Source organism: Aquila chrysaetos, chromosome 10, assembly GCF_900496995.4.
Source record: "Aquila chrysaetos chrysaetos chromosome 10, bAquChr1.4, whole genome shotgun sequence".
NCBI classification, from domain to species: Eukaryota; Metazoa; Chordata; class Aves; order Accipitriformes; family Accipitridae; genus Aquila; species Aquila chrysaetos.
Window position 1 is genome coordinate 42,611,528 of NC_044013.1, and position 27,134 is coordinate 42,638,661.

At 38.8% G+C, this 27,134-nt stretch overlaps 1 protein-coding gene across 2 annotated transcripts; it reads right to left on the reverse strand.

Moving 5' to 3' along the window:
- Positions 1–2,951: 2,951 nt before the first annotated feature.
- On the reverse strand, positions 2,952–23,734 carry NOS2 (nitric oxide synthase 2). Of its 2 annotated transcripts, XM_030027564.2 has the most exons (27): positions 23,645–23,734; positions 21,778–21,929; positions 20,541–20,637; positions 19,830–19,952; positions 19,591–19,739; positions 17,378–17,540; positions 16,836–16,927; positions 16,295–16,436; positions 15,740–15,879; positions 14,993–15,167; positions 14,134–14,235; positions 13,298–13,492; positions 12,874–12,956; positions 12,398–12,542; positions 12,038–12,142; positions 11,821–11,870; positions 11,554–11,728; positions 10,938–11,070; positions 10,454–10,532; positions 9,380–9,558; positions 8,562–8,725; positions 7,544–7,754; positions 7,124–7,211; positions 6,554–6,675; positions 5,275–5,423; positions 4,349–4,543; positions 2,952–3,760 (listed from the first exon to the last, which is right to left on the reverse strand). In XM_030027564.2, exons 2-27 carry the CDS (start codon positions 21,882–21,884, stop codon positions 3,650–3,652), a joined length of 3,474 nt encoding a protein of 1,157 aa, XP_029883424.1. In that variant the 5' UTR covers positions 21,885–21,929; positions 23,645–23,734; the 3' UTR covers positions 2,952–3,649. The 2 variants fall into 2 exon arrangements, with proteins under 2 accessions (XP_029883424.1, XP_029883425.1); XM_030027565.2 differs by lacking the exons at positions 19,591–19,739; positions 19,830–19,952; positions 20,541–20,637; positions 21,778–21,929; positions 23,645–23,734 and adding an exon at positions 19,022–19,131.
- Positions 23,735–27,134: the final 3,400 nt, after the last annotated feature.

A 27,134-nucleotide genomic window follows, 5' to 3' on the forward strand; every position in this document is an offset into this window, starting at 1 on the left:
AATCAGAGGGGACCATTTTACCAGCCCTGCTGGACCTTACTGGTCATTCAACACTCCTTCCCGTGCACATGAAACATCTCAGAAATGGCGGTTCATTCAGAGTAGGCACCAAATAACAACCCACAACACGTAGATCAGGCTACAAACAAACTGACTGAAGCGAGGTCTGGGAAAGCTGGACACAACACCTCACAGTTTCATCGTCTCTCAGAGCTCAGCCTGTTCTTGCCCACAAAAGGCAGCTGCAGCAGTTCAAGCCCTCTCCTCCTGGCCCAAGCCTGGCTTCCCAGCAAGGTTACTGGGGCAGGCAAGTCTCCCACCCACCCAGATGGCCCTGTATTTCAGAATACACATTCAGAGAGGAGAACCTCTTTGCACAGCTATAACACAATATATCATTTCAATGAAAAGAAGAAAAAAAAAAAAAGCCTTCCATCTACCTGAACTCATTCTGCCTTCCTCGCCGCAGAGCTGGTCAGCCTTGCACCTCACCACCACGCAGCCAGTGTCTGCCCCGCAGGGCTCAGCTGTGCCTCATCGCCTGGCCTGGCAGTGCCTGATCAGTCACACCTGCCCAGTCCCGCTCCCCTCCCGCACCCGGCACAGCCCGCACAGCAGAAACGCTGGAGACACGGACGTTTTCCGAGCGTTTACCCTCATGCAAGGCTTGAACTTCTGTCACCTCCCAGCTACGCAATAACTCGTCGTACTTGTGTACCCTACCCACATGTTCCTTTCTTTCTCCTCAAGGAAAGAGCTTAAGTTGATAGCTGTTACTTAAAAACAGGCTAAAAGTATATACAGACTGTTATTGTGATCAATCAATGTTAGATTGCTCATCAAATTTCAGAAACGCATTCATATGGCCAAGCCCTACATATTTGTGGGCCATAAGGCAGCAATCAGTCTATCTCTACTGCAAGCCCAGTGACATACCCAGCCAGCATGGGGGCTGGTAACTCTCCATGCCAACCTGCAGTTTAGCTGGACCGATTTACCGGTGTATCTGAGAGTACAAGGGAATTTTACCAACAACCAGAAATGGCTAGAGAAGCAGGCCAAGAAAAAAGTCTGCATTTCAGTGCCTTGGCATGCAGCCTGTTTTGAATGCTGAACACCATTATAGCCATGTAAGTTGGGCTTAAGTGTTGATGAAACAAGCCACTAATTGCTTCAGAAAGTGTTAATCTGTAATTCTCAGTCAGGTCCCAAATCAGCGAGGTGCATAATCATCTCAGCAACTTTTAGCCCAGAATAGTTCCTCCGCCTCTAGCAGCATTACTCAAGTGCTTAAACTAATGCACATGCTTAAATCCTGTACTGACCTGGGGCTGTAGTGAACACTAACAACCACAGAACAGGCTATTTGATCATCTTCAGGATTTTAAAAGGTATACTTTGTATCTGGTTTCTTAAATGAAGTTCCAGTTTTTATCTTGGAATAGAATAATTATCCACTGACCTTAACATCTGCACTTTATCTTCCCCATTTATTTCTGTAGGAAAAGCAATTATACACAGCTTCAGATCAGTGCTGCAATTGAAGTTAACTTACAGTTGGGACCAGTTTAAATAAAGAATTAAAACAGATCACTGCTTTTCTTAATCCCTTCCTTTAACTGCCTTCTCACCTCTCTGCTAGGGGGAAATTTTTGCAACAGTGGAATTAAGATGAAAAGGTTCCCCAATAAAACTTGCCTCATCAACTTACAATATATAAATGGAAAGTCATGCAACTTTTTTTGCTGATACACAAACACTTGTGTCCCTTGCTCTGACTTGTCAGAGGCCCATGAAGGAACAGATATTCTTGCTTCCCTAGCTGGCAGTTTTCAATGGTCTCTCACATCTTCAGGACACGGCATTACCTAAGGGCACCTCAGCCTGCTCTCAACTTGGTATAAACAGCATGAGTTTTTTTTTTTTTTCTCTGAGTTGCTGACCCTCCAGATGAAAGTGAACTACGGTCCTTTAGTACACAAGCAAGCATTTATAAAGGATTATGGTAATGCTTTAAAGTAAGTGATTACTTTGAAAAGACACCTGAGATACAAAGAAAGCATCGTGGCAAGGAAATTCACCTATTTAGTCATGTGCATGGAAAACAGGTGGTGCAGGGGTGCTCCTCCCAAAACGGCATGGAGCATATTAGCCCTCTGAAGTATGGAACTTACTTCTGTTCCCTACTTTTGTTGGACTCATGTGAAGCCTAGGATTCAGTGAGCCCTGGGCTTATGGAGAACTTTCTTAATGGAAAGTGCAATTACGTTGTTCCATTTCCATCCCACCCCAAGAATCTAAAATCAGAAAACATCAATCAAAATATGAAATAACACTGACCAAGTATATATATACTAGGTGCCCATCAGGACTCCATACTTGCCAGGAACCTCCTCTGTCCTTTACTCTCTTTGTAGCTGTTGTCTGATATGTCCTGTTCTCTGCCATCACTGTCCACATTCTTTCATCTACACTGTATTTTTGAGCTTGTGTCTAAGGCTGTCCTGAAGCACACGTGAAACACACTGTACGTACATGGCACTGTTGACTTTTAAGCCTCAACTCCTCCTTCATCAGATTCCAACTCCTGGAGACAAGGGATGACAGGAAAATCTCACCTTAAACTTTTTAATATGATCAAATAGCCCTGGTAATTTTAGACAAAGAACTAAAAGCTGTGACATAACTGCAAGGCTCTCCTTGCTACTTTATGTTCCTGCAGTTTGCAAGCCAATCTCACAACCTATGGTGCAAATTCACACTTTCCTGGCAGTAATAAAAATGCATAACTAATCTTAGACTGTGTAACTCCTGGAGACGGGCTCTTTCCTTATGGAGGGAGTGTTGGTTGGAGCCCAAATCCACTTCACTGGAACCTGAGAACCTACCTATCCCTTTTTTAGGCTGAAGGCCAATAGCAAAGAGAGGTACATTTAATCCACACCAACTTGTTTGTCTCAATATAAAGACATCTTTTATTACAAACAAATCAAGTAAATCACAGCACAGAATTCAAATGTCCAAAGTGCTTTTGAATTTTTCGAACCTTACTGCCATAGGCTCTGAAACAACAACAATTCAGGTTCAAGTACCTGAATCACACAAAGCAGAATTCAAAACTACTACCTCCTCATGTATACATTTGAAGTGTATGCAGCAGGTATTTCCACTCATGAACCATTATATTATTATCTCATTTGCAAATAGTGCTTCAGATTCAACAAGGCGTGTGACTATACATTTCCAAGTGACACAACCATCCATTTACTTGCTTTAAAGTGAGGATAATATGCACAGTAAAACAATCTGATATAAATAAATTCACAAAGATAAACAGTACATTTCAAAAAAAGATTTCAGTTCTAGCTTACATAGTAAAAAACTCTAAATTTTCCTTGTATTTACAAAAAATTTATACTAGCATAGACATTATTAAAAAAATAATTTGCATCTTCACTATTAAGAAAATCTATTAAAAGAAGTCTCAGAATAAATAGCAACAAAAGTTAAACTGAATATTTTTCTTAATTAAGGCTGAGGTTTAATAGTCAAATCCTACAATCTTCTACATGTATATGATTTAACATGTATAAGAAAGAGGATTTGACCCTTTGTTTTTTGAAAACAACAACAAATGTGCAAATATTGTCTAAAACATAAGTTGATTTCTTGGACTGGTGGGTTGCAAAGCTCTTACACCTCTTTTGACTTCATGTGGGAATACAGCCCCAAATATATCTTCATGGTATCGCTTTTGGCTCTGCAAAAAAAGAAAGGAAACCCAAGAGATGAATTAAATACTGCTAGCTCCTCCTTATGTAAGAGTTAAGTAACTAAAATGTCTTTTGCATTCATATGACTGGTTCTGTGATAGTGGACTTTTGGTACTGTCAATAAAAGGAACCTATCTGAATCCCAGACACACGTGCTCCAGGACAAGTTCTGGTAACAAAAGGGTCCTAAAAAGCCAGCAGACCCAGGCACTGTGTTTTCAGTGATGGGTCCCCTAATTTCTTAAACTCACTTTCCCCCGTTGGTACAATAAAGTCTCAAATTCTTGATGTTCCAGACACACTGCAAAGCTAATGTCCAGGACCCAGACACTGGGGAAAATGGTAGATGTAAGAGAAGAACATCACATGTCACTCTTACACCCTAACCAAAGAGAAACTGTTTTAAGTCATGGTGGGTAGACTAAGCTGATCACTTAAAACTTTTTCCCTTGTGCAATCTGCTGAAAAGAAGCTCATGGCAGCCCGCAAGATCTTGAGTGTGACTTTGAAGACTTCTGTAAATGATCCTGGAATACTGTCTGACTGGAAACAATGCCTTGCATATCATAGCATACCTTTAGCTGGAAGAAATACTCCTCTGCCTCCCGCTCATTGAGGTTCAGGTTTTTTGCAAGCATCCCTTTCAAAGTCTGAGCAACATCCTTGGCCATGCGTACGTCTCCACAGACATAGATATGCCCTTCCTCCTTATGCAAGAGGTTGCACACTTTGGTCTCCAACTTCCTTTGAATAATATCTTGAACATAGACCTTAGAAATAGAAAAAGGATCATTAGACAAGGTTTCTTAAATGCTACTTTGGCTATTGGCTTTTCTAAATTCAATGTAGTGCTGTGTAGTAAGGTTCTAAATGCCCTATCTATTCTAGCTGTGTGTTGCACCACAGCAATGGAGAAGAAAAATGTCCTCGTGCTGTCTTTACAAGCCCCAGATTTGGAGGCTAGACCTGTCTCCTGATTACACTAGAGCAGACTAAGACTCTTCTTTTTTAGAACCAGTTACAACTGCCAAAGTCTCCTAACTTGCCAGGAGAGTAGGATAGCTATAAAGAGGATAGCTTAAGTGCTGTTGTTTTCTCCAATCAAGATGTCATCTAAGCAAAATTAATTCCCAGGGTCACTGTCACCGAAATGGTGATAAATGGCCAGAGCCAACTCATTTCTAACTCATGCGCTAATCAAATCCTGCAAAATTTAAGGTTTCTGAAAATGTTCCAGCTTCTAGTTTCAAAGGCTGTTTGCACTTAAAGTGCCTCTCTATATGGCAGTGAGTTTTACATTTACATAGCTTGCTTGTACTGAAGCGTACAGCGAGATTTTCCTTTCTTTTGAAGGAGTGGGGCCTTTTGTCACTTGCTCACCATACACTGAAGCAAAATGCTAACATTTTTTAAAGAACATTGTCAAACAGAGCCCAAATCTTAACTTGAGGGACCATTCTGGAAGGAACCAACCCTTAAAGAGCAAAGGAACCAGCCTTACTTTAGCTTGGCCAGGTTGTCTGGAGTAAGCTGTGTAGACTTCTTTGAGGACTCCCTTCCTCTTCATTTCCTCAGTTTCTTCTTTGTAGATGTGATCCATGTCTGGCCGCCGGCAGCCAAACAATAATGTCATGTCACCACCTTTGATTCCTGAAACAAACATTGGAAAGTTTGTCTTTCTTTTGTAAGGCCTGTTACCAACTATGACTATTCCCATAGAGGGCCCTGTTGTCACACTAAGTAGCTGTGTTCCACTGTATTCCACGGTGTTCCGCACCTGGAATACTGTGTTCAGTTTTTGTCCCCGCTATACAAAAAAAAAAGATGTGGAGAGGCTGGAGATGGTCCAGAGAAGGGCCACAAAGATGATTAAAGGACTAGGAAGCCGGCTATATGAGGAAAGGCTGAGAGAACTGGGTTTGTTCAGCCTTGAGAAAAGAAGGCTTAGGGGAGACCTTATCACCATGTTCTAGTATTGAAAGGGTGGCTACAAAGAAGATGGAGACTCCCTTTTTACAAGGAGTCACATGGAAAATATGAGGGATAATGGGTACAAGTTACTCCTGGGGAGATTCTGATTGGACACAAGAGGAGAATTTTTCACAATGAGAACAATCAGCCTTTGGAATAATCTCCCCAGGGAAGCGGTGGATTCCCCAACATTGGACACTTTTAAGATTCAGGTGGACAGGGTGCTGGGACATCTTGTCTAGACTGTGCTTTTGCCAAGAAAGATTGGACCAGATGATCCTTGAGGTCCCTTCCAACCTGGTATTCTGTGATGCTATGACTTTCTAATTAGCCTTTCTCACCAAACACCTGAGAAGGAGAGTGTGCGTGTCTGTGTGTGACAGCTTGTAATTTTAGGGTTTTGCAGTAGGATTGAACCTGCCCAAGTCCTTGGAGAACTATGTGGAATCACCTGTTGGAGCAGGTTCCCCAAATGAGCTGATACAGGCAGGCCAAAGTGTTCCTCTCCATTATTGTGGCACCTGTGTGAGCGCCTGGGGCAGTCACTGAACATATAGTATTTACAAGGACACAGGCTGGTCCTTCCGAGTGACCAAATACCTCACGATCACCAGAATGGTCTCAAGTGGGATTCATTAGCTGTTTCAGTGCAGTGTTCAATCAGTCTTGGCATGACAAATCTCTATGGTGTTTACTTGGCTAATGTTTCTGGGTGTCTCCATCTGTAGAGGTTTTGTTTGGAGGATTAGGGATATCTTCTGCTGCTGGATGAGTTATGGCCTCCCCCTCGTGGCAATCCCCACAAGTACCTTTCTTTTCCAAGTCATACAGACGCTGCAGCCAGAAACTTCTGAAGGGAGCAATTCCAGTTCCTGGGCCGATCAAAATGCATGGCTTGGTTGGCTCCTCTGGGAGCTGGAATTCACTAGCACTAAAATGCAAAAATATGCTAATTAGGTAATTAGTTTATGACTGACATCTCAGTGTCAGTTTCCTGAACGATTTTGAGCAGCACAGCCTAAGTTACCAATTTGAAAACAGTAATGGGGCTTAACTTGGTGACAGTTGCTTCTTGTTTCCTTAGCTTTACTTGCTCTATACTGGATATGTTGACAGTTGGGATGGTGTCATATGAATAGAATTCTTTCAGAATTTTCTAATGATTTATGATTTTACTCAACATAAGACATGGTAAAGGATCTCATCGCTGGAAGAGAGGGAGTTCCCTCTCTTCTCAAAATCAGATATTCCAATTTGCACTCACCAGTCACTTGAAAATCATATGCAAACAATGAAAAAAAAACACTGAAGAAGCTGACCTAAGAACCGTTGTTTGGCGTGGTTTTTTTCCTTTTCTTTTTTCTCTGTCACACACTCACCTCCGTATAAAGCATGGAACTATTTCATTGAGAGCTACTGTATTCAGCCATGTGCTGCAAACTCCATGGTGCAAAGGCCCTTGTCCATCTAATCAGAGCAAAGGAAAACACTTCCGTCAGTATTCAAAAGCTCTCCGTTTTTAAAAAAAGCACAGTTTATACTTAAAATTATGGTTTTTAAATAAGTGTATATCTAGCAATGATTTATAAAATAAGGATACACTGGTGATGATGATGCAGGATTTTAGCAAATCCTGACACAGTATGAACACCTGCACTGCAGTATACTATTCTGCATGTATCACGATACAAACTTTTTGTTACAGATATGCTTCATGCCATATAGCAGACAGTCTTTTTCTGAATGACAATGCAGCCTAAATATCATTTAAGAGAGAAATGAAAACAACAATTCATTACCTCTTGTCCTGTAGTTTACAACTGCAACTGTCAGATGAACCTCTCTGGGTGTCATGTCACAGGAGGAACTGACAGAATAGTACCTGGGCTTCAGAAATGGCAGCTGAGTCAGTAAGAAAGCTGTTGAGACCTCAGCAGAAGGAAACTCCTCCAGGACCTCCAGGATGTTCGGGCTGTTGTAAAACTTCCATTTATTGTATTCTTCTGTGCTCTGAAAGCCAAAGGCCATCATCACAATGTTACCAGGTCATACTGAGTTCAGGAGAGCAGGGATATTTGAAATGTACTTATAAATAAGATTCCTGCTTTACATTCAATTAAATATGCAGGCAAATCAACAGAGAATTCTCAAAATTTTGCCTAGACCAATACTGGGGTTTCCTAAAAAATTGTTTAATTTTTGAAAACAGAAGTACAGAATATGCACTATAATTTTCTCAGATACCAGCTCTCTCAGTGAGGATGTAGAAACTGAATTAGAATCTGTTTCTCAGCTCCCTGCTATGGGATATCCACAAAACTGTATGTGCCCAGATCCTGATACCTACTGAACCTTGCTGAACTCAGCAGGAGAAGCAAGCACTTACCACACCTATGAGACAATGGTTACTTAAAGCAACATCCCTCTTACTCTCATGGTACTAAATTCTCTGACAAAAATATCTACCAGCTCCCCTCCAACCCCTCCACCTGCAAACTGCAAGGTCTTTTAATGGCGCTTCATCAGAAACCACCATGAGGCAGGCAAGAGAAACAGGCAGGCAAAATGACCCAACCCAGAACCACACAGGAAATACCAGATCTGAAGAAATCTCTTGATTCCCACGCCCCAGTTGAGCCACAAGACCACCCTTTCTCTCACTGTGGTTGGTTTTACAAGCACACAGAACATGTAACAAAGGGATAAAAATCAAGCACCATCACTACAAAAATTTCTTAAGGTTCTGCTACATGGTAAAAGGGCATCAGATGGTCCAGTATATAGTACTTCTAACATAAATCTAGCCCTAATGCTTACCTGACATAAAACTTCCAGTCTCTGTTTGTCTCCTTCTGCTGTTACCAGCTGGGAGAGTTTTTTTAGCAGTTGTTGGGAGGGTGGAGTGGTGATATCAAGCAAGTATGTCAAAGCCTCGGTGAGTGTGCAGGCTGGAATCTTTTTGTCACTTGTCCAGTAGCCACCTGGAAATGAAGGAAACAAAAGAACACTTGGCAATTCCCACAGCATTTGACAGCTGCAAAAAAAAAGCTTTGCAAAACTCAGTGTCCTTCAAAATACGAACTTCAGACTAGGTTGCAGCAGGTCTAGACAACAGGGCCCTTCTGAAAAGTGGTTAATGTGAGGTTTCAAACTTTTTGTAAGGGGAGGGTCTGATGCAGAGAATTGCATGATAACAAAACACCACTTTAAAATGAAAAGTCTTTCTTTTCAGGAAATCATCTTTCTGTGTGTCAGAATCCTACGATTTAGCAGATTGTTTCTACTAACGTGGAAAAAGATGGTCATGACATCTAAATCTATTTTAGGACTCTGATATGTAGCAACAATAAGGTAACTCTGTTGATTAATTTAATTGCAGTCAATGGCCAATTCAGCAACTGAATTACAGTGTCAACCTCGGATAACTCTGTGAACCCTGGTGAAGTTACCATGGACTGCCAGAGTATGCAAAATCAGAATCGAGAATTGTAAGAATAACTAAAAGCATCAACAAAATCCTCTTGAAACTTAAGAAAAGGATAACAGAATCAATTTCAGTCTATAAATATTCTCAGGAATTTTAGAGAAACCTGTCAACAGTCCTCTGTTGTTTTATATAAAGAGAACCAACTTACCATCAGTGCAGGTTTCAAGTCTGATAGTCTGATCAGCTGGAGGGGCATCCTTGACATGTGCAATGAGGCCATGGACTAATTCTGGCTGGTTGCCTGGGAAAATCCCAATATGTTCTCCGGGCAGGTAGTGCACTTCCTGATTAGTCTCACAGGAAAGCTTAACTAGAATGGTAACACGACTAGATATAGAAAAAAAGAGATCAGACAGATCTTGGTTACGTTGACAGGATTTCCCTTGAATTGCGCAGGAAAGGAATAAATCTGGATTGATAGCTGGCAAGGGCTTACTTGTGTTCATTACCAAATTATCAGACCAGCTTAGTACTTATATTCCAGATACTTGAAGTGCTTGGATCAAAACAAATAACATGCTGAAGTGCTGCCTGATCTCTCCAGTATAGAATAAATGTGCCTGTAATCAGCCAATGAAAGGAAGTGCAGCTCTACTGAAGACTGAATAGCTCACATCCTAAACCAGCTCAGAGGACCTCCCATAAGATGACTGTATTTAGAACAGGGATGAAAGAGACCTACCGGAGGATGTTGAAGAGCCATTCATAGATGCTACTTCTAAGACAGATGTTAGCACTGATTATCCTTTTGTATTTCTTTGTGTACTGTCTTTTCTCAGCTTGCTTTGCAGTACAACTGAATGCAGCAGCTTCTTGCACTATACCTTTTTGGGGTTTTTAAAATTTTTTTTTCTGCTAAGGGGCAATTTTCCCCCTAAATAAAGTAAACATTTGCCTGGCATGTAGCATACCAAGCAAGGGAGAGGGACCATACGCCTGACCTTCCATATTTAGTAGGTATCAAAGGGTCATATCACAGAGTTATTTATTTCCCTACACTCCTAGAGACTCTACTGGGAAGTCAGCTCCTATCTAAACCAGAGCTAAGACTAAATATTCTTGCGGTCTTGTGATAACGATTTACTTCTACTAACGATCATACAAAATTCATATATATTTCTTAATAACTACGTGGAGAAGATATTTATAACCAGGCATTTCAGATGCTTAAGGTTTTAGTAAAATGTAGTATTGCAATATTCAAAAGGATGAGGTATCGTACCTGGATTTTGAACTTTGAAGATTCTGTCTGAATTTCAACTTCATGGGAATTATATCCTTGGAGTGAATGTTTGCAAGTGCTGTTGAGAAAAGAGGACATGACTTATGGCAATTTTGCGATTCGGTTTAAAATCTCTTCAGGTACTATGTAGAAAAAGTACTGAACCATGCTCGCCCTAGAATGCGATATACTTTTAGTTATGTGTCCTATATGCATGCCTTCCGTGACTAAAAGTAGTTCATCTCAGCTTTTGTTCTTCTGGGGCTGTCAAAATGTATGGTAGTTCTGCTGTTCTGATGTTATTGCACCGGAAAAGACAATGACTTATGCTATGTAAACCAATGTCTTTTTGTCTCTGACCACTGTACTTCATTATATGCATCCTATCATCTAGCAGGACTAATATAACTTCTAGAAAAACCTTTACAGTTCAGACCTATCTGAAGCAAAATGGACAGAGGAAGTGGAAGGTGGGAGGTCATACCTTTAGCCAAGTTCATGGTTTGAGAGTCATGCACTATCCTGTAATTCTTAGGATCCCAGCTTTCATCAGAGGTATATATCTTAGGCAACTGAATACTGTTTTTCCCACGGATGTTAAAAATGTCACAGGCAGTCTAGAAAAAAGAAAAAAAATAAGGCTATTCATTGTAAAAAAAAAAAATTCTTAGAGTTGTCATAATCCTAATGAGGAGATATCAATTTCACAGATTGCTATTTTTAATTGATTCTGTTGAGTTCAGTTATGTTATAGGGGTTCAGTGAGTTCAGTAAGGTTCCACTTCTATACCAGTATAACTAAAAAACTGATCTACTTCAAAAAATTCTGATGTTTGATGCTGCCACCCTTGCTCATACCGAGCATTCCATTATCCAAAAGGTTTCATGGAACTTTATGTGAATATTAAAAAATATGAGAAAAGGGACCCAGTTCCCTCTTCAACTTAGGCAAGCAGTAGAAAAGAGGGGAGCTCAAAATTCAGATATAAATCCAGATGTTTGCTTTCCTTCATTTTCCCCCATTTTTATGGGATGCTAGTGAATACTGAAATAAAATGAATGAATGAACAAACTAAAATATGAGCTATTTATATAGTCACCTTGAATGCACTGACTGCCCATGTGCGAAAGGCTTCTTCTTGCCCATTGAGCTCATCTCCTTCACCTATTGGAGTGAGCTGAGAAGCCCCTAGTTGGGCAAGTTTTTGGTCAATGGCATGAGCAAAGGCACAGAACTCTGGATACATGCTGGACCCCAAACCAAACACAGCATATCTGCAGGAGATAAAAATAAGATCACTATGTTATACTAAATGAAATGCAAAAAGACTCAATCCCATGCAAACCAAACAACAAAGTATTTTTACCTAATTTTTTTTCTCAGCAATTTCAGGGTGAGCAAGGAGTTCTTCAAGGTCTGTATAAAAATTCATAAAATACTTAAGGTTAGAAAAATACCCTGAGTTAAAACAAAAGTGAGACCCTGATACATATCTTACTCAAGTACATGGGACAAATGAGAGGGTTGTCTTTGGTCTCAGTCTTTGAGTTGAGCCTCATATATACTTCTGAGGTAAATATTACCTTTCCGTTATTTGGAGAATCTCCATTTCCAAATGTGCTAGTAACCACTAAAAGAAGTGTTTCGTTTTCCAGGTCACAAATGTTGTACTCATCCATGCATAGAATCTGGAAGGTATAAAGCTCATGAGAAATTGCTAGGAGACATAAGAACTAGCATTAGATATCTCTGTGATTGTCAGATGACCATTGACCAAATTTACAAGGCATTATGCTAAATGAATACAAAATCAAAGTTCTAGTCCAGCTTATATTTACTGAACGTTCAAAACATAGGTTTAGAGAATGAAAAAGCTTGCAGAAGCTTATAAAACTAGCCAAACTTCTTTCTTCATTTAGTGTGGATGATTTATACTTTCTTACCTTAGTGTTGAAGGCACAGTTGAACAAAGTGCACAGATTGTTGGCTAGTGTTTCAGATTTCCCAGTCTCTGTTGCATAGATTACAGTGACCTTGGACCTGGTTGCCATTGTTTGTCGCATGAGCGAAGATGCAAAGAGTACAGCCCTGGGGAGGAAAAAAAAAAAATAAAAATCACATATAATTTTTAATATAGCTACACAGTAATTCAGATTGATTCACAAACAAGCTAGGAAAGACTGATCTTGAGCATGGTTTTTCCTTGGAAGACTGTTCAGAAGCAATACACTATAGATAGCCCTGAATAAGAATCTTAGCTATGGATATTACCTAACTGTGGACAGGTAAGTCTATGATTCAAACAATTCAAGTTGTCCCTACTGTAATAATTATTAAAAAAACCCAACAGTGGAACAGAAACATCACCAGAACAGAATAGTTGGACAAAAGCATGAAGACTTTTATTTGAACAACTTACTTTGCCAAGATGCTAAACTTTATTTCTTTTTTCTTTGGCCTCCGTGTCTCATCATGCCAGACATGTGTTTTCCATGCATCCACCTTTAAAAAAAAAAAAAAAAGTTAAGCTTCAGGTAAGAAATGTAAAATAATAAATACACAATTTGTATATCTTTGAAATGGCCAAATTAAATAGAATCTGTACATACAATCCTCTGTGTGCAAATATCGGATCAGTCTCTGTAGCATTAAATTGCATTTTACTTACAGCTTGAGAATTCAACAGAACTAACATAAACTTCCACAGTACAATAGATATTGCCTGATATTTATGAATCTCTCTAGTGAACTTCCATATTCATTCAGACTTCTTCAGATCCCATATTATTATCTGCACTGCTGAAGTTGTCTACTGGAATCATATTTTTTTGGCTAATGTGTACCTGGTAGTAATAGAAGGGAGTGAGGACATAGTTCAACATCTCCTGGTGGAACACAGGAGTTATGCTCCCTGACATAGGAGGTACAATCCACACCCAGTCAGCCGGGCAGCCTCCTCGCACACGGTACTCATTCTGCATGTATTTCATGAAGGACTCAGCAGCTGAGTGGTGATCCATGATAGTCACATTTTGTTTCTAGAATAATTGCAAAAAGAAAGACATACATTAAAAAAGCCCATTCTGCTCCTCTTCCTGATGTAGTTAAAGTAATCCTTTTGCTTTGGGCAATATTTCAAGGACTTTATACAGTGCTGGGAAATAATTACTATCAGTAACCATTACATATATACATATTGAGGTGGACCTTTGATTAAGGACTCTTAGGTCCTTTCTTTTTTTTTTTTTTTTTTTTTTTTTTTAACATCAGCATTTTACCTCTCCAGCACTGGGAGTGCATGCTCAAAAGCCGCTGACCATTTTTACCTTTCGTATTGTTATGGTATGTTAAATAAACTGTAATTGTAAATAAAATATATAATCCAATGGCTTTACATAGATTTTGATGCATAGACACACATGCTAAAAGGATGAACAATATTGCCCTTAACTTCCTTTTCTTTTTCTCTCCTTTCTGCCTTCACCTGAGATTTTTTTTCTGGCAACAACAGGAAATATGGATTCCTCTAGTCTCCCAGGTGTAAATCAAGAATAACTCTATTGGAATCCCATTGATAACCTCCACTGAGCATTGGTCGACTGGCACTATATTTGTTTAAAGCTGTTATAAGTGAACACAGTATTCAGTGTCTCTCCAGATACCACACTCGTTGACTTACTTGGAAGCTGTAAAGCACAGCCACATTTATCTCTACAACAGCTCGGTCTTTCCACAATGATGAAAGTTTGTTTGTTTCCAGTCCCATTCTTCTTCCTACCTCCTGCACGTGAAGAGAGAGAAAAGGGAAGAGCAAATTTACTATGTGGGACTTAAACCTCATGATTTCTCCACCTCATCACATTAATATGCAGGTAAAAGTACTGTGGAAGGAGGAAGTCAGTCTTATGTCGGGGAAAGAGATGGCACCAGAAACACTTGAGGTTAGAGGTAAACTTGAGTTACGGAGTTCTGGTTCTTGAGGCTATTCCAGTTTGGTAAAGCAGGAAATGGTTCTCTCCTGGACTAAATGGTTTTAAAAGTAGCAGTATCTGGTTATAAGTCATCATTATTAATTTGTACTAATGAGGTGACTAAGACCTGCAGCTAACCACCAGGACTCCATTGCTTTGTCAACAGCAGACTGGAACTGACATAAATATACCTCTGAGAAATGTACAGACACCAAAAGTCCTGAATCAGCAGGACTCAGGGTAAAATTGAGGAAGAATTCCCTTTAGACAGCATTTTTTAATATTTTTTTTTCACAGCTCAGTTTCACGATTCTATCCGGGTATTTGGAATTGATACTGTCAGAACACTGTAAAAACAGTCTTACAATCTGGCAGTCATAATCTTGGCAGAAATTCAAGATGACCCACAATAGTCAGGATAATGCGTCAGATTAGTGCTGAAGCGTTAGTGTGATGTAAATACAATGCCCATCTCAGCAAAGACTGACAGCATCTCTTTTTGAAAAAGCTCCATCCACCAAGTTCATTCCCTTCCCAGATCAACACAACTCTACTTCAGAAGATTACCTTCAGGATGTTGTATCGCTGTACATCACAGAAGTCTCGCACTCCTATCTCTGTCCCCAGGTACCAGCCATTGAAAGGACACCCAGTAAATTCCAGGCCTCCCACCTCAAGAAGCATGTTGGCAACAGCAGGCAGCGCGTACCACTTCAGATCTAAGTCCTTAAACCATTCATACCTGTTAAACAAGCATTTTGATTTATTACATTATGCGTCTTTTCCTCCTTTAGGCGATAACCAGAAAAATCCAGGAAGATAAAGAGCACTAACTCTAGGAGAAATGACCCATGAAGCACGGTCTGCAAAAGCTCATAGCAGTTTTCATTTACAATGTGGTAACTGGAAATTGCCTCTAAAGAAACTGCAGAACACCATTAGAGAGTTCTGCAACCTGCAGGCCAGACCCAAAGCAAACATGAAGAAAAAACAAGAAAGAAAGGCAATAATCCTCTTATGAGCACAGCCATATTTTACATGTGTATTACACTGGCATAAGAAATGACGATTTTTAAAATTCTGAATATGATTGAAATGTAGATTGGGAAAAAAAGATTTCCAACAAAATTGCTGTTGGCTTCCTTAATTTAAATATCATTTCATTGTTCTAAGAGGCATTTTATCTTTCAGAACAATTTACCATAATTTCTTCCCAACAAAGAACTCATAAAATGACTGCCACAGGCACAGGCTAATAACCTGCCAAGGTGAGGCAGAAGCAAAAATGCAATTATCTAAATCTTGTGTGCTTACTTTGGATGCTCCATTGGCACTTCGAGGACAATTTCTGGCGGGAATTCAAATATTTCTGGGTCTTGGCCGTTTGCTTGGAGAACGAGTGGAACTATATCAAAGCGGCCATATTTCGGCTTCCACCCAAGCTCAATGCACAACTGTAAATAAAGAAAGTACATTTTGGGATTTTTTTAGGTTCCCCCGCCCCAGATTTGAAGACGAAAAAATGTTAACCCACTAAAACCTACTGAGGTAATTTCTAAGTGATAAAGGTTATCTTTCCCATTCAAACAATGTTGAGACTTGTTGTTCAAGTACTGATTGTGTCTCTGACTTAAGAGGAGCATTAGCTTACCCTGTTCTGAGGTGGAGGGGAGTATTTTTATATCAGGATTGTAAGAAATTATTGCTCCAGCCTGCACCTAGAACCTGTGGGGCAGAACATCCCATTCACTCCTTACCGCCACACTTCCCTCCCAATCTGCATAAACATGCAAGAAAAAAAAAAAGAAAAAAAGACAGATGGGTTCGACAAGATGGAAAGCATTTGTGATTCTGTATTTAGAACTGTACCTGTGTGAACTCCACACTGGCAGGGTCTCCTACAATAGACCCATCTGGCATTTGATATCCAGCATATCGGATGAGCTGGCTGTTCCAAACACGAAAATCATGTTTCCCATCAGTCCTCTGAGGGAAGATAGTGATGGCTGATCTGCCCAGAGAGACAATCAAATCGCATTACACCACAGCAGCACATCAAACACATTCTAATTATTAAGACATAAATTGTCAGCAACAGCAATTATTTTATATTTCTAAAATAAACATCAGTAGAAATAAAATCATTCATCCTCTCTACCCACCTCCCTGAATCTTCAAATCATCTCTTTTCCCCAGGAATTACAAAAGATTTTGCAACATCAGCCATGAAAGTTACGAAATCTCAAAATAGTTGATGGTACACAAGAGGAACATATAAGTACCAGGAGAATTAAGAGCAGAGACAAGTTGTCAAAATATTTAGATAGACCATTTCAGGTCTTAGGTAGAGTTTTGAATTCAGATCTGGATGTGATTTTTGTTGTTTAAAATTAAAATTAGAGAGACTTACCTTATATTTCCATTGTTTGTGGCATACTGAATATGACGACAGATATGCTCAAACATTTCCTTCGCTGTTTTACAATCACGTGCATCAAATACCTATACGTTTCCAAAAGAAACATAAGAAAAAAACCTGATTTTGAAACAGTAATGTAAGCTCATTATTTTTCTTATGCATTTACGGAAAGGAAAGATTAAGGAAAAAAGTGAAATGAAAAATCAGTATTTCTCAATTTCATTGTAGCTCCACCAGGAAAGGTTCATTTTTATTGTTCTTATATGCATCCTTTTTACACGTAACAATCCTCCAAGGACCAAGACATGGACCTTGTTCCACAACATAGCTGGTTCCTATGCTAGCACTTCTACACATGTTTTCATTCAACTATGAAGCAGAGAACTACAAAAAACCCCACGTTGATCTTATGATATGTACAGGAGGGAGTAGCCCTCAGTTGAAGCAACTGGCATATTTTACCAAGTAAAGGACATTCTTCTGATTTACAGCAGATGACTATTTGGCCCATAATTTCTAGACTCGTAGGTTACCTGTAGATTGGACCACTGGATTCTCCCGATACACCTAGGTGCATTCCTCCAGGCCTGTTTGGCAGCAAAGACCAGTTCATCCTTTGTCAGATGGTAGGTTCCTGTTGTTTCTATCTCCTTGGTCACTGTTTCCAGTCGGACCAGGTGTTCTTCTATTTTTGGCCTTTTGAACAGGAAACAGACATGGAAAGAAACAATGAGAATTTAATTACTTAGAACTGATTTAAATTGCAGACATTCTTCTTATATTCTGGGTCAAGAAGAGCATGGGCATTGCTGAAGCCATAAAGCTTTTGAGCATCCTTTTGCACGAGAAGACTTCTACTCACATCGCTGATTTTATCTGCCAGGATGCAGATAGATTTCCAGGGAGGGGGTTAGCATCTATATAGGCTGAGATATGGCAAGTTTGGATAAACACAAGAAACGTGTCCCTGTTAAACATCTACACTCTGTGGATGTGAAACAGGTCAACATAAAATACTCTATCCTTTATGAAAACATCCATCACCTCATGAAGTCAGCAATTTCACTGTGCTTCAGCCGTGAGAAGTCACCATCATCTGCTCCCCACCTCCCCTCTACTGCAGCACACTTTTGTCCCCAAAGCATAGCTGTTATCTATTGCAGCAGTCTAAGGTCCAAGATTTTTATCAAAAAGCAGGGGGTATTCTAGGCAAAGGGATGAGTTAAGTACATAGGACCCTGAGTACTACGGAGGAGAATTTTTCCTGGTTTCAGAATTTAGGAACTGTCCTTATTGAGTGCAAATGACAGAGCTTACTAGCCTAATGAAGAAACTAACACACTAGAAATTTAAGTAGCGACACCATCCTTTCACCACCCAACACATACATGGATTGATCACAAGCTTTTCTGCATAAATTTTCAGTTTAAATTTGGATTTTCTAGATTAGTTTGGAAAAAATTGTCAAATCACAAGTAAATGGAAAGTAGAGAACATGCTAGCTTCAGCCCAGAAGTAGGATTACAGTGACTGTCCTCTCAAAGCTGTATTATTTTCACAGGGACACAGCTATTCTGAGCAAAGTAAGTAGGATTTTAATTCCTAAAAGGAAGTGCTGAGCAATTCCTTTGTCAGGGAAACCAACTCTAAAATTCTTTAGCTTGATAACAGAGAATGAAGTCAAAATATTAGGAAATATTTATCACAGCACAGACAAAAATTGTTTTGTTGGCTTACAGATAGAATGAAAATAGCCTGCACTGTCTGAGAGTTTTCACATTTTCAACAAGATGAAAGATCAAGGGCAAGCATGTAAGATAGTGTAAATCAGTGTGATCAAATAGCCATGAGAAGAAACAGAGAGATGTGCAAATGTAATACGCTGGCAAGTCACTACAGCCTGTGTGTAAGACAGGGACTTTCAGGAAGATTCAGATGGAAGAAAGCTTTGTAGAAGAGTTCAAAGTGTCTAAAGAAGTAGCCATTATGTGGCTGAGTCCCTTTGAAAGTCTGACAATATTTTATAATGGGATGAGCAAACACTGAATTGTCACTTGAAAGCTTGTCATTTGAAAACTTTGTCACTGCAAACTCTTGGACCTCAACCAGATGTTCCAGCTTTTCCTGCAACAAACAAGACGTCTCTGCACCATGTCCATTTTTGTGAAAACACAAACCTCTTTTCTGAAGCTAGAGCATCCCTCTCAGCATGCTCAGTAAGCTTATGTTGATGATAGCACAGAGCAAGGTTGAGAAGCAAGAGACTGGCCTTCCAATCTTTGGCTAAAGCCTTGAGAGTCAAAACAGAGAACAAAAGAACACAGAGAAAAGATACTTGGAACAGCACAAACAAAAAGTATTATCCACATTATTCACATCTAAGACTGATCTGAGTAGGAGCTAATCCCATTAATATCCAACGTTAAGAAAACAGAAGGTAACATTCTGTAAGAGAGTTCTAACCAAGCTGCTTATTATAAACGTACTACAGTGTAACACACTCAGAAGGGATGGGGCTGAGGAATGCACTCTGTAGAGTCCCTTTCTGTATTCACAAGACCTGGGATCGGCAGCATATGAAGTGCAGTGTTTTATTTACCTTTTCTAATAGTCCTTATCTATTTTTTGAATGCGTGCTATGCATAGTTACCGATACCTGTGAAGAAACCAAACACTCCTATAGTCTCACAGACAGACAGACACGTAGAGGACTTTTATACCAAAAATGAAGGTAAAGTTGGCTTACTCTTTAAATGAATTGTAGTACTGCTTGATAAAGTCTACTGCCTGAGGTAAAAGCTCTGCCAGTGGAACTGGCCCATCTCTAGTACCTCTCACCAGGCCCTTTGGGGTCATGAGTGCCCCTTGGCAGGCTTTGGTCCGGCAGTTGATAACCTGAAAAACAATCAAATGTCAAAAAACAATGCTGCACTCTGTGTCTTTTCAAAGTTACGAAAAATCACTGTTCAGGTTTCCATATCTTACCTCCTTTGCTGTCAGGTGTAGTGTGTCGAGTAAGCTGGATCCATTTTCCAAGTTCCTTACTTTTATGTGTCTTGGACATCTTGATATTTGGTTTGAAGCTTTGATACCATTTTGGGAAGAGTTCTAGACAGAGAAAAGATAAAAATACATACTGTCTTCAGACCTACTAAATATCTTAAACCTTCATTTTATATTTTATTTGACCATTAAAATGCTACAAATTAAATTCAAGAAACTGGGTATAAATATGATCTTCTCTAACGTGAGTATTTATTCATTTGAGTACAAAACTATTGACCTAATCCACAGTTCGATATGAAATGCAAAAAAAGTATTTTTTTACTAATCAAACAATATCTACTACTGCAAACACCTCTTAAATTTCAATAAGGCCTCTTAATGTAATAGTCACAGTCTCAGGAAAACAGTGAACCGGACAAATTTGGAGAAGGGACGCGTTTGTTACTAAAAGCTGGGTTTTCAAAGGTGAATAAAGGAATCAGGCACTCCAGTCCCACTGGGTCACCTCTTTTCCTTAAGTCTTACCAAAGCTCCTTTTTGTTCAGAAAAGATTTTTCATCCAAAGATCTCAAAGCAGTCCTAACCTCATGCAACCACACTTAGTCCTCACATGAGAACTCTGAGAAATTTTGAACAGTAAGCACAACCTGTGTGAACTGTTAGTATCAAACAATGACGCTAGAAACAGACCTCTCTCCCATCACTGGCCTTCGCTGAAGTTATGATAGGTGGCATCTCTATCCGCTTCTTGCTCAGATCATATAATTTGGCATCATCATTTTCTAAGCTTTAAAAGAGAGAAAGACAATTCAGTATAATGCAATGTGCTTAGTTTTTGTTAGTTTTACCTGCAGCATCAGCAGGGAGATGCTCAGATCTGTCTCTGAAATGTCTACTGAGTCAATAAGCCAACCATTCACAGCAGTGTGAGGGGTGGAGTGGACTTCAAGTCAATAGTAAAGCTACACTCACCCTTTCCAGATCACTATGTGGGAAGGAAAACAACAGGTATGGCCTGGAATGGTAAGGGTTGAGTATCATTGCTGTAAGCTAAACAAAGGACATCTGTACAATTATGATCTGGCCAGAAAATCCTCAGCGGAATTAAAGAGGTTGAAATCTTCAGGGAAATGTGTGAAAATTTCAGCTAGGTCCAGTCTCCAGCTTATTAAGCAAATAACAAACTTTAATATTAATTTCCTTTGTTTTCTCCATTAAGTCTTACTTTCTGAACTCCTACTTTTTAATCTGGGTATCAGGTGTCAGAAGATGTTCTAAAACACCTGAGAGGCATCCAGACCACAAACTCCAAACAGAACCCTTAGTCTGGAGAGGGCAACGATGTGTTTTAGCGAGCAGAGTGTATGTGATCACCCACTTCCACTACTCAGCTTCACATATCTTCACATTTGAATATAAAGTACTTTGAGCAATGACAGGAAATGGTAGGGAATGGGCAGAGAAAGAATGGTATGCAATAGAAAACTGAAATAAGTAACAGCCTGAAAACTGAGAAATTTAATAAGCATGTGCAATATATTTTATGCAGTGTCTTGTATAAATTGCATCACATACTTTACCAACTTAATTACAGCATTAATAATCACTTTGCTAATTTTATAGCATACACATGCTTCCTAAGTCCTAGCATACATGAAACCATTATAACACACCAAAGAAATGTAGAACTATGAAAGAGAAAGCAAGATGATTTCTTTCCTCAATGATTGTATAACTTAGACACAAAAGCTTAAATGTACCTTTACCAAGTCACCACCACCCAGTGACCCCCAGGGACAACTGTTCTTTGGTTAATATTACTGCTTTGGAAACACATTACAGGTTTCTCCAGAATCTATGTAATTTAATATCTTTTGTTTTCAAATGAAAGAGAAACTATGAAGCCATTAAAAGACAAAGATCTTACCCATGGATCTCCCTGTTTTTCTCCACGTTATTATTGATATCCTTCTCTTCAGAGGACTGGTTCTTAGCAGCATGAGATTTGAATACAAACTGCCATGGGCACAACATTTTGTATGCTTTATTTATGATTTTAGTTCACAGTGCTGAACACTTCTGAGGAGGGAAAGAAAAGCAGCTAGGTCAGCTTTTTACTAAGAATGTAACTCCCTTTAAAAGGGCTCAGAAACTCACCAGACTAACTGAACCGATCTAATTAACCTCCTGTTTTAAAAAAGGAAAATTACTTGACTCTTAAGAGTATTGATACTAAAACTAACAGTTCTCTCTGTCAGCGTAATGCTGCAGCCCTGCCTTATTTTGAAATACTGGCAAGAGAATTTCAAATGTCCCCCAGTTGCATAAACCAGCAAATATCAGTATCTGAGAAAATCAGATGCTTGCTTTACTTCTATGAAAAGCATGCCTTGACACTTGTCTGTTTTTTTAAGTTCTGTGTTTTTCAAAAGTTTGTTAAGTGTTATTAAACGTTCTGTTAATTCACATCACTATATGTTAGCTAGGAAAAGGGATGTAAAATGTTGCAGTGTTATTCACATAGTAATGAAAAAAAATTTGTCTGCAGATTAACCGAAACGTTTTGCAGTGTATTCATCTGCCAGAGACAAATGGAATTCTGAGATTCTGAATTCTGTATTTTGTAAGATATATATACATAGCATATATGTGAATGTAACATATATATAAGAATGTACAAAGTTTAATGCTATTCATTTGAACATACATTTTCTGCTAATTTCTGATCCTAAAATGGATTTTTGTGCCATGGAAGGTGTGACAGGAGAAAAAGAGCAGGCTATTAAATTGCTAGGTAAAGCAGAATTAGCCTCAGCATTTGAATCTGGTTCATAACAGAAATCAAAAACAGATGTTTCAAAAAAATTAAAGATAAAGAAAATATACATTATCACATATTTCTGAATGTAAATTATGTATTATTTTGTTATTTATATTGCTTCTTCAGCAAAAGTAAAATTTACAGTGCTGGGCTCCCAAGATGCTGTCTGCTGTAAAATCAGACAAGAAAAGAAATACATGCAACTATCTGTGCAGAAACCGTAAGGTGTTAGGACTTGTCCGTTACTCCAGAGAAAAGAAACAGCGTGTAATAAGCATTTCTCTACAGTTACAAAATAGAAACAAATCTAAATTACTATTCTGCAATTAAAAAAATGCTGCAGTGTGCCTATACATTTTTGTAAAACACAGGGGAAAAAGAGAATGAAAGGATAGGGAGAGAGAAAGTAAGAAAGAAAAGAAAGGAAGAAAGTGAGAAAGAAAGAAAAAAGAAAAAAGAGAACGAAAAGGAGTAAAAAGGAAAAAAAAGAATTGTAAAGAAAACAAAAAACAAACCAGGAAAAAAAACCAGAAAAACAATACACAAAAAGAAAAAGAAGACTAGGAAGAAAAAATAAGAGTAAAAGTAAAAATAAAAATAAGACTAGAAATAAAAATAATTTAAAAATAAAAAGAAGAATAAAAAGAAAAAAGAAAAAAGAAAAAGAAAAAAGAGAAGACATTTTCCATTCACTGTCATTCAAAGTAAGAAATTGCTTGCTTTTCATGTTCTTTGCAACAGCGTTCTTTAAATAACATTTACAATATTACCTGTTACATGCACAAACCTTTAAATCAGCAGAAAGGGGGATGAAGTTTTCAGAGCAGCAGGACAGCTTGGAAATAGAGCAGGAGACTGATTCCAACAATTCTAATACAATAAAAAAAAGAAAACCCAAACAGTTTGCAAGCTTCACTTGCGAGCTGCAGTAAATGAATGGCAAACTGAACACTTAAACACAGTGCTGTCTTACCTTGCTTTTGTGAGAGATCTTTCCAAACTTGCCAGGAGATGGTCTTCTCTGTCAAAGTTTCTTTCCTTTAATCTCTCCTGCTCTGTATCTCTCCTGGGATGCAAAAGCTTTTTATACTCCAGGACCGTAAGCAAAATAGCAGAGTAAGGTCATGGATAGTGGACAAAAGGGGAATCCCAAAATGCCCCGTTTCAGAACTGGAGGGTGTGTAGCTGATGTGCTGCTCCAGTATTACATAATGTCTATGACGGGAGGGAGAGCAGTGACTAGTTCCTGATGTTATTAGCATCCCCTCCTTCCTGCACAGTGCGCTATAACCTTGACTTCTACATGGGCTCAGCGATAAGGACAGTGTATACATTGAACAGTTTTGGCAACCTTGCAGACAATGTTAAAATTAAAAACCAAAAAAGTCCTGAAAGAACTCTTACAGATTTTGTCACGGGACGGCCATTCTCCTATACATTAAACTAGCAGCTGTAGGAAGAGAGTAAGCAACTTCAAGAGAGATTTTACAGAACCACAGAGCTTTAGGACATGGACCAGTAAAGCATTTAAACAGGTGATTATAACTAAGGACGGGTATTTTAAGTTTAACATAAATATATTACTTCCTTATTTTTGATCAAGTTTTAAAGGATCTTTCTCAATAGACTATTTGTAGAATTTTTTCCTCTCCAGAGCTCCCTGTTCCATCTGTTGCTGCCTGTGAGGTTTGTCCCTTTGTGCTTTTCCAACGTACCAGAAAAACTGGAAGGAAACTGCAACTCCTTGAAGTATAAACTATTCACACCATGTTGTATGTGTGAATACCAGAAGGACAGCTAGATGATGAAGATGGGATTATTGAGCTGATTTTCAATTTTAGACAACATGTGGACATTTACATATTACAAAACCAGGTTTCTACCTGCAGTCTGAAAGACACAAGCAATTCTGGAGCCAAGAGTGGCATGCAGTACAAAGTGCTGCCAGGCAACTGCAGACTCAGAAATGCCGTGGTACGCTAGTACACTCTCAAGGATTTTGGCCTGAGTTATTTGTTCATTGATGTTATGTATGACTATTTTAAGGAAACCCTTTAGACCTTTTCAAGTTAAAGACAATTCTTAAATCTGCTAATACAAAGTCAAAATTGTTACAATGATAACTAGAGAAAGATTTACAGGTGCTGATCAAAGATCTACAGAAATAAGGCATTAGGCTGCAAGAGAAACAAACACGCATTCTCTTTTCATCTGTCACATTTTTACTGGACAAGCTTGGGCAAGGCATTTTCTTCTTCCTGTGTCTAGTTTCTCCATTTAAAAATGAACATTAAGTGCTTGTGTAAAGCACTCCTAGAGATAAACAGAGTTATGCATACAAGTGTTCATGCATGAATACACCTGTATATATCCCATCCAGGGTTGCTAGAGATGAATCTCTTGAAAAATAGACCTGAGTTTTCTGCATTTGAACATTCATCTGCTTGACTGTATCAAGCCCATGCTTCTTTGCATTCACTGCTCATGGATGTTCACACTCAGAATATTTTTTTTTTTATGCGATGCCCTTCCTCTCATGAAAATTATCACTTGACATCCCTTTGTTTAAAATATTCCAGACATCTAATAAGCAGGCAGAAATAATGTGTGAGCTGTGTGACCCAATGCCATGCCACAAATTTCTACCTTGCTTCTGATCCATGACAAACCATATAGACAGTTGTAATTGCTTGAATGTGAATACACCTATATGCATCTCAAGGGTCAAAATGAAGGTGCTTGAACTGAAAGGAAACTTCAGAGTTCAAAGAACAAGGTTACACTCTTCTTTGCATTTGCTGTTTTGTCTGGGTTTAAAAATTCTATTTGCATCCTTCCCTTTCTTATTCAATCTGACCTCTCTTTTCTATGGAACATGGGGAATCTTAATGTCTAGTACTGTAAAAAAGAACATATCTTAGTAGAAATTTAAGTGAATTCAATTACGTCCCATGGTTTCTAAGCTTTTATTCAGCCTCCTTATTTCCTTGTGCATGGAGACTGCTAAAATCAAGGAAAGGCTATGTAGGGATTGGATATGAAAAATCAGATTTGGAATGACCAGAAGAAGAGAAACATCTTTCCTCATGAGAATTGTTTAAAGGATTGGCTGAGGTACAGCCATTCAGGGAACTGCTTAATCACTCCAGTTTTTCAAACAGGACCTGCTCTTTTACTTGCCGAAATCGATAATAAAATTCCCTCTGTATAATAAGAACAAGAGAGCACCATTCATTTCTTAGGTGGAGTCAGAGATTAACTAAACAAGCTCACTGTGCACTCCTTCTACAAATATTCTACACTGCTTGGAAAGTTCTTCCCTCAGAAAACCAATTCCACACATATTTCCTATTTTTGCACAACCATTTCTGCCTCTGCCATATCAAAATGCAAGAACTAGTTGCTTTTCTTGCATTAACTTTGATGAAAGAGGTGCCCTTTTAGAGCAGAGTGTTTGACCTATTCAATGGCATTCTGACCATGCTGTCATTCTGAGTTAAATTTTGTTTTGTTTCTGAAAATGTGACGGCCTGTAGCCTCAACAATAAGCTTTCTGCTATTTCATTCAAATCAAGTCACGTTCTTCATCTGACTACAATATTCTGCATCAGCTCAAGAAGTCATATTCTTAAAAACATTTTAAAAAAAAGCTCTGTTGGTAAGGTTGCTCCTCTGAGATCAGGACACCTTGAGTTCAAAGAACTATTACACTGAGGTGAAGCTGATGATAACAAGGGCTGATTTTCCTAACTTCACGTAACCCTAAAGAGATGATGTTCAATTGTCTCAAATTTTCATAAGTTACTGGGGATTTTTTTTTCTAACTCCCTTTTCCTAACTAATCTAACTATTTTCTAACTATTTGAGATGTCTCCGTGATGATCTTTCAGAAACGTTGCATATGACATCACAGATTTGAAATATAACATTGCAGTCACCTATAAACACTAGGCATCTTAGAAGATTCGTTAAGACTTCATATGTTCCTCCAGTGATGAGGATGAAGTACTCTATTTGCATTTACAAACTGATGGCTCTGTTCTTTATGCATTTCCTTTTCCCGAGGAAACATACTCTGTTTCCTGCTTTACTCTGATTAACTTCACTGGCTGAAAAGGAAATTTGGTCCTTAAAATACCAGTAACACATAATCATTAAAAAAGGATTGGAAAGGACCCCTACATGACACCTGGTCCATCTCCCTGCCCCATCAGCAAGATCAGCTGTAACTAAGATATTTTTGAACCACCAGAAAACAATTATAAGTCAGTATGACAGGCAGGATTTACAGCAAAAAAGCTGCCTTGTAACCTTAGATGAGACACCAAAGAGTAAGATAATCAGTCAAAATGAAGTCAGATCACAAAAGACCATTTACATCCTGGAAATGGGACTCATGCTTTTCAGTAAAATGCTCACTACTACTTTCACATGTGACCAACCACTTTGTGGTACAAAAAACT

Excerpts from the sequence above, each read along its gene's own strand:
- NOS2 (XM_030027564.2), bottom strand. The coding sequence starts at position 21,884 with ATGTTGTGCCCATGGCAGTTTGTATTCAAATCTCATGCTGCTAAGAAC. Across the intron at positions 12,143-12,397 it reads ACTGTGCCTTCAACACTAAG|ATTCTATGCATGGATGAGTA; the intron begins GTAAGAAAGTAT and ends TATACCTTCCAG. Across the intron at positions 9,559-10,453 it reads CTTCAAAGTTCAAAATCCAG|TCGTGTTACCATTCTAGTTA; the intron begins GTACGATACCTC and ends TTCTATATCTAG.